The sequence below is a fragment of the Gavialis gangeticus genome, unplaced genomic scaffold (assembly GCF_001723915.1).
Source record: "Gavialis gangeticus isolate Ggan-Ray unplaced genomic scaffold, GavGan_comp1, whole genome shotgun sequence".
In the NCBI taxonomy this organism is placed as follows: Eukaryota; Metazoa; Chordata; order Crocodylia; family Gavialidae; genus Gavialis; species Gavialis gangeticus.
Genome location: NW_017729031.1, coordinates 42,733,855 through 42,740,761, shown reverse-complemented (window position 1 = coordinate 42,740,761; position 6,907 = coordinate 42,733,855). Strand labels below are relative to the sequence as shown.

General features: G+C 66.4%; 2 protein-coding genes across 2 annotated transcripts in view; one reads left to right on the top strand and one right to left on the bottom strand.

Moving 5' to 3' along the window:
• Positions 1–54: 54 nt before the first annotated feature.
• Positions 55–4,513, top strand: GLB1L (galactosidase beta 1 like). The gene is made up of 16 exons (XM_019522672.1): positions 55–181; positions 285–448; positions 529–679; positions 866–926; positions 1,018–1,112; positions 1,423–1,603; positions 1,680–1,738; positions 2,027–2,148; positions 2,440–2,480; positions 2,575–2,693; positions 2,873–2,947; positions 3,023–3,112; positions 3,210–3,323; positions 3,529–3,660; positions 3,979–4,194; positions 4,265–4,513. The coding sequence occupies exons 1-16, from the start codon at positions 122–124 to the stop codon at positions 4,484–4,486; spliced, it is 1,902 nt and encodes a 633-aa protein (XP_019378217.1). The 5' UTR covers positions 55–121; the 3' UTR covers positions 4,487–4,513.
• A 1-nt stretch (position 4,514) lies between these two features.
• ANKZF1 (ankyrin repeat and zinc finger domain containing 1) overlaps positions 4,515–6,907 on the bottom strand; it is a gene marked incomplete at its 5' end in the record, with an annotated part of 20,190 nt that continues 17,797 nt past the window's right edge. The window contains 3 exons of the mRNA XM_019522827.1: positions 4,515–4,844; positions 5,233–5,303; positions 5,396–5,563. Of these exons, the coding sequence (XP_019378372.1) occupies positions 4,724–4,844; positions 5,233–5,303; positions 5,396–5,563 (360 nt within the window). The remainder of the gene's footprint in view (positions 4,845–5,232; positions 5,304–5,395; positions 5,564–6,907) is intronic.

Sequence of the window (6,907 nt, the reverse complement as noted above, 5' to 3'; positions counted from 1 at the left end):
GGCGGGCGGGTCCTGGCTGAGCCGCGTCCCACCCCGCAGCCCGGGGGGCAGCTGGGAGCAGCTGGCAGCCGCAGAGGAGGAGCCGCCATGTGACAGGCCTGCCTGCCCGCCCGCCCACACCATGGCCCTGCTCCTGCTCCCGCTCCTGCCGCTGCTCCTCGACGTGCCCCCGGCGCTGGGGGTGAGTGCTGTGGGGGGGCTGGGAAATAGGACACGGGGCTCGGCGGGGCTGGGCTGGGCCCCCTGGTCCCGGCCCCCTGGCCCAGTGCCTGCTCTGCCTGCAGGCCCCCCGCTCCTTCGAGGTCGACTACGCTGGCGACTGCTTCCGCAGGGACGGGGCGCCCTTCCGCTATGTGGCAGGCAGCCTGCACTATGCCCGCGTGCCGCGGCTCGCCTGGCGCGACCGGCTCCTCAAGATGTACATGACCGGTCTCAGCGCCGTGCAGGTGTAAGTGCCCCAGGGTCTGTGGGGGCTGGGCCCTGGGCCACGCCGGGCACTGACCCCCGCCTGCGCCCCGCTTCCCCCAGCTACGTGCCCTGGAACTACCACGAGCCGCTGCCCGGCGTCCACGACTTCTCCGGCGACCGGGACCTAGAGGCCTTCCTGGACCTGACAGCGGAGCTGGAGCTGCTGGTGATCCTTCGCCCAGGGCCCTACATCTGCGCCGAGTGGGAGATGGTGCGGGCCCTCCACCGCCCCACCCTGGGGGCTGCCAAGGGCACCGGGGTGGGGGCGTTTCTGGGGGCTGCATCCTGGCGTGTCAGCGCACTGGGAGCTGCGGGGTCCGAGGCAGGATCAGCCCCCTCCAGACACCAGCCCCCTGGCTCAGCCCCTGCCTCGGCCCTGACGGTCGTGTGTCCCCAGGGCGGGCTCCCTGCCTGGCTGCTGTGGAAGCCGGACATTGTGCTGCGCTCGTCTGACCCTGGTAAGGCACGTGGGGGCCGTGGCCCTGTCCCTGGGCGGGGATGTGCGGGGGGTAGGCTGCAGGGCTGGGCTGAGCAGCTACTCCGACCCAGACTACTTGCACGCCGTGGACTCCTGGCTCAGCATCCTGCTGCCCAAGGTGCGGCCCCGGCTGTACCACAATGGGGGGAACATCATCAGTGTCCAGGTGAGGGGCCGGCGCCCATGGATGCCCCAGCTCCCCACCTGCCCAGCCTCTTTTCTCCATGCCCTGCCCCTGGCTGTAGCACCTCTGAGCTGCACTACATGGCATGGGGGTCCCAGGGCATTCAGCGGGGCCAGGATTCTGGAGGGCAGGGGGAGGCGTGGAGGGGGAGACATGACCCCCAAGGGAGGGGACGGGCTGGGATGGGAGAGACATGGGGGCTGCGGGTCAGGAGTGAGGGGCACCAGCAGAGCTGTTGGGGGCTAGGGGAGGGGGTGCTGGTCTCCAGGTCTCACCATGCTGCCACGGGCAGGTGGAGAACGAGTACGGCAGCTCCGGGGTCTGCGACTACGACTACCTGCGGCACCTGCTGCACGTCTTCCGTGCGCTGCTGGGCCCCGACGTGCTGCTCTTCACCACTGACGGCAACAGCGTGGCCGAGCTGCGCTGCGGCACCCTGCAGGGTCTCTACGCCACCGTGGACTTCGGGCCAGGTGGGGGCTCAGGGGCCACCCATGGAGGAGCAGGGCTGGGGTCTCCCCATCTAACCTGCCCTTCTGCTCCCTTCAGGCCCCAACATCACTGAGGCCTTCGCACCCCAGCGGCTCTATGAGCCCAAGGGCCCCCTGGTGAGACTGGGTTGGGGCAAGGGGCGTTGGGCAGGCTCTGCTGGGCTGGGGGGCATGGCTAAGGATGCAGCCTCGTGTCCTGGCTTGGGGCAGGTGCCTGGGGTCAGGGATCACAGGTCACAACCTGGCTGAAGTTACAGGGGAACCTGTGGGTTCTCCCTCCTCCTCTGAGGTCTTCCTGGGATTAGTGCCCTTGTCATACCCATGCCCCCCATGCTGGGAGCCCCTGGACCCATGGGAATGGGGCCAGGGGAGGGGGGCCCAGGTGATGCCTGGTCTCACCCACAGGTGAACTCCGAGTACTACACAGGCTGGCTGGACTATTGGGGTGAGCCGCACGCCAGCAGCAGCCCCGCCACCGTGGCCCAGGGGCTTCGCGACATCCTGCAGCTGGGGGCCAGTGTCAACATGTGAGTACCACGTGGGAGGTCGGGTCAGGCTGGGGCTGGGCCCAGGGCTGCCCCATGGACTTCCCTCATCCCTGGGCTGAACCATGGCTGACGGGCCAGGCCCTGGTGTCTGGCCCATCCAGCACCCCTGGAGTCATGCCCCTCTACCCCAGTGCTGGGGGCTCTGGATGCTGCCCCCTCCTCACTGGCCTCTCCAGCCGCCTGCAGTCCCCCTTTGCCGGGGCCCAGGGGGTGAAGGCAGGGTGGTCGGGGGGCTGTGCTGGGCTCTGACCCCCACCCTGTCTCCCACAGGTATATGTTCCAGGGGGGCACCAACTTCGGCTACTGGAGTGGTGAGTTTGTCCCCATCGTGGGGCTGAGCCCCCTGTGCCCGTGACCTTGCCAGGCAGCCCGACCCCCCTCACCCCGCACTGTCCCTCGGGCCAGGTGCTGACTACAAGGGCCAATATAAGCCGGTCACCACCAGCTATGACTACGACGCACCACTCTCAGAGGCTGGTGACCCCACAGAGAAGCTCTTCGCCATTCGGGAAGTCATTGCCCAGGTGCTGAGCCGCCGACTGGTCCCAGCCCCTTTCCTCTCCTCCCAGGACCTTGCAGCTTGGAGTCTGCAGATGAGGGCTGCAGCGTCCAGGCCTGGGGGGGGAGAAGCCCCCACCACCCTTGGCCTCAGTCTGGGGGGTCCTGAGCCCTGGCCCAGCGCCTAATAGGGCCTGATGCTCAGTTCCAGCCTGTGCCGCAGGGCCCAATGCCACCAGCCACCCACAAGCGTGCCTATGGCTACGTACCGCTGCGGAAGGTGAGTGCCTGCCCGCCCCGTGCCCCTCGGGCCTGCCTGCAGCCAGCCTCTCACCCCTCCTCCCCACCCACACAGTACGCTGGGCTCCTGGACCTGCTGGACCTGCTGTCCCCTGCTGGGCCCATCCCGAGTCGCTTCCCCTTAACCTTTGAGGCCATCAAGCAGGTAAGCAGCTGGGCAGACCCTGGGGAGGGGGCCCAGAGCCCCACTGTGCGGATGTGTCTACAACTGCCAGCTGTCATGGCTTTACTGTGGCCCCCAGGCCCACGGCTTTGTGCTGTACCGCACCTGGCTGCCCCGGGACGTGTGGGACCCCGCGCCCCTGAGCGCCCCCCCGCACAGCATCTGCGACCTCGCCTATGTGCTGCTGGATGGGGTAAGGCCTGGCTCAGGGCTCCCTGCCTGGCACCAGCTGTGGGCTCCAGCCATGGGGGGTTGGGGCTGGACGGGGCAAGGCTGGGGCTGTGCGCCAAGGGAAGGGCCTGGGGGGCAGGTCAGTGCTGCCCCACCCCCCACGCTCTCCCTGCTGCAGGGGGCCCGCGGCTGGGTGCGGGTCTGCTCCTGACCTCAGCCCACTGCAGCAGTACCAAGGCCGGCTGGAGCGGGCCGGGCCGTGGCAGCTGTATGTGACGGGCCAGGCCGGTGCCATGCTGGATGTGCTGGTGGAGAACATGGGTAGGATCAACTTCGGCACCAACATCAGTGACTTCAAGGTGAGAGCAGAGGTCACCCTGAGCCAGGGAGGCAGGCAGCATAGGGCAGGACCTGGCTGGCACCTGCCCGGAGGCCTTGGGGATGGGCACTGCCTGTCCTGAGACCGGGGCTCGCCACGCCACTGCTGCCTGGGTCAGCCTTCCCCCTTCTGGAAGAGGCCCCTTGTGACAGGGCCCTGAGGCTGGGAGATGTGGGGGCACAGCCACAGGCACCCCAAGAGCCCTGGCACAGTGGGAACAGAGAGCCCCCTACCCCCACAGTGGAGTCGGCTGGACCCTGCTCCAGCCCTAGCAGAGCTGCCCCCTGCCCCCACCCAGGGCCTGCTGGGGAACCTGAGCCTGGCCTCGGTGCCGCTCAGTGACTGGCTCATCTACCCGCTGGACGTGGATGTAGTCGTGGCTACAGGCTGGCCCCACACCATACCCCGGGCTGCAGGGAGCAGCATCAGCATGGGGCCAGCGATCTACACTGGGGCCTTCCGCACGCCCGGTGTTGCCTGGGACACCTTCGTGAAGCTGCCAGGCTGGAGCAAGGTACCACCTCGGGGAGGGATGGTGGGGTCCAAGGCGTGTCCCCCTGCTCTGACACCTTGCACTCCCCCAGGGTCAGCTCTGGATCAACGGCTTCAACCTGGGCCGGTACTGGGCGAGCCGTGGACCACAGCAGACGCTGTACGTGCCAGGCTCACTGCTCAGCCCCTTGCACCCCAACAATGTGACGGTGCTGGAGCTGGAGCACGCACCACCCCAGCCCGACATCCTCTTCCTGGACCGGCCCCAGCTCAATGCCACCAGCAGCTCCCAGGATGTGCCTACACCCCAATAAATGGGGGGCATCCTCCCCTCAGCATAGCTTCCATGCACGTGTGCATTTATTGGCCACAGTGATATCACAGCACAGAGCTGGCCCTGGGCTCATGGCACAGGTGGCCCCGGGTCCAGCTGGGGTGTGAGGTTCCCCCAAATGAAGGGTCCTGGGCCTTTCCCTCTCCCCCAGCCTGCTCCCAGGCCCCTTGGGAGCTCTCCAGCAAGCCAGACCCATCTCCGTCAGGTGGGGTTGGCACTAGGGTGGGCCGGCCCGTGCCCTCCGGTGAGCCTGCAGACAGGCAGTGGAGCAGAAGGCGCCGTCGAGGTAGTGGAAGGGCACACGGCCCAGCAGAGACTCGCCACACTGCCAGCAGCGCCTGTGGGGGCCAGAGAGCACAGTGTGGGCCAGGGCACCAGAGTGGGAGCCTAGAGCTGGGGACCTCATGGGAACGGGGCAAGGATGGGAAGGAGTGCACAGGGGTCCCGGGAGAGGAGCTGAAAGGGCCTGGCCTGTTCAGTCCGGCCACGGGGGTAGGAGGGACTGAGTGCTGAGGGCCAGGGAAGGGCTGAGCTGTGGGAGCCAAAGGGCAGCGCTGGCTCCAGGACCAGCGAGCTGGGGCTGAGGAGCAGCCTCCAGCAGGACACAATATGGAGCATGTGATGACCTGGCCTGGACATGACAGCCCTAGAACCCTGTGGGAGCCGGAGCCAGGAGATTCTCACCCCACGCCCCTGGGCATGTGCAAGCGCGGCTGGGGCCGTTACCTGCAGGTGGTGAGTGCCATGCTGGACTCCTGCAGCTGCGCCGCCAGCCGCCGCTCAGCTGCCAGGGCCCTCTGGGGAGCACAGCAGAACAGAAGGGCATCAGCACCAGGGTGCAGCCCCTCTTCCACCCTGCCATGCCCTGCCCTATCCCACGGCTCCGCACCTTGTCGCGCTCGGGGAGGGCGGCGAAGCGCCGCTTCTCCTCCTCCTCCTGCTCCTGCCGTCGCTGCTCATCCCGCCGCACCTGCTCCCGCTGCCGCCGCCGCACCTGCTGCGCCCGCCGCCGCTCCAGCTGCTGCACCTCCACCTCTGGCCTCAGCGGCGCTGGGACCTACGGGCAGGCAGGTGAGGCCTGGAGCCCCCTCCCTGCAGCTCGGCACTGAGCCTCATGGCACAGCCTGTCGCCCCAGGGGCCCTGGGAGGTAGAGCCTGTGGCATGAAGCCACCTTTGTTTCTCCCCAAAATCTCTGCCCTGTGACAATTTGATTAGGATGGGCCCAGCAAAGGAGACACCCCTTTACCCTCTCTCTTCAGGTAACCTGAGCTGGATACATTCCTGGGGGGAACCTGCTCCCTCTGCCTATGGGACTGGTATCAGCTACCGGGGTGGGGGGTTTCTACCTGGGGGGCTAGAGTCTGCCTGGCAACTAGTGATGTATTTCAAATTGGTGGGCTGACAGCCAACAGATGCTGGCCTCCATTGGACCAGGTGAACAAGGTCACAGGGGGTATATAAGTTAAGACTGCCCAGGAGGCGGGGGCAGCAGCCATGTGGGGACTCAGAGAGGAGCTTTACCATCTGAAACTGGCTCTCTCCCCCATAACTCATGAGCGAGGAATGGCCTGCCTCCAGTGCAGCCTCAGGATGATGCTTGTGAGTGAGCTACTCGAGATCTGGTTAGATATCTAGCTGGCAGTAACTCAGATGCGTGACCAAAGGCTACTTCAGCCAGACTGGTTTGCTTGATGGGATTTCTATGATATTCTATCTTGCACCCTATTTTCACCCTACTCCTGTAAATCAGTAAAGTTCTCCTTTGTGACCGGTGTAGGAGACTTATTGAGGGGTGGGTCTAAATTATGCCTAAGAGGCCCCTTAGGTCTGCAGACTAAGGGAGACTTTCCTTTTTGGCCCCTGATTTGGGGAAGTGCCCCAAGTGCCTGTACTGGGTTGAGTACCCGTAGGACGATTAGGCCTGTGTTTCCCCGAGGACACAGGGCCAAGACAGTCCCTTCTTGGGGTGGTGGCAGCTTACGTTACCCCCAGGTTAGCGAGTGTGCTCCAGGAAGGGGGTCGGCCAGATGCGAGGCACCCCAGGGAGGCGCTCGGGGCCTGGAAGGTGGTCGGGGCAGTGAGGCGGGGGGCTCAATGCTGGAGCGCCCCCTACTGGTCTGCCACAGAGCCCTGGCCGCAGCAGCTGCTCTGCATCAGGCCAGGCAAAGGAGGTGGCAAAACAGAGCTGGACACAGACAGAGTCTCTCCTGGCATGGGCCAAGCCCAGGGATGAGGGGGCCAGGGGTCTTGGGGCCCAGAGCTGGGCTCTGCTACAGGGATGGGAGCACTCACCTGGGCCCGGGTGTAGTCATAGCGGTCTGGCTGCTCCCCTGCGAAGCGGCGGAAGGCGCTGCGGGTCGGCTTGTCGGCGCAGACGCAGTACGGGGGCCTCTCCCGCCC

Bases quoted from the DNA above. Each gene is read 5' to 3' on its own strand.
- GLB1L (XM_019522672.1), top strand. From the start codon at position 122: ATGGCCCTGCTCCTGCTCCCGCTCCTGCCGCTGCTCCTCGACGTGCCC. The intron at 449-528 runs GTAAGTGCCCCA...CGCTTCCCCCAG, and splicing joins GGTCTCAGCGCCGTGCAGGT to CTACGTGCCCTGGAACTACC. The intron at 4,195-4,264 runs GTACCACCTCGG...GCACTCCCCCAG, and splicing joins AGCTGCCAGGCTGGAGCAAG to GGTCAGCTCTGGATCAACGG.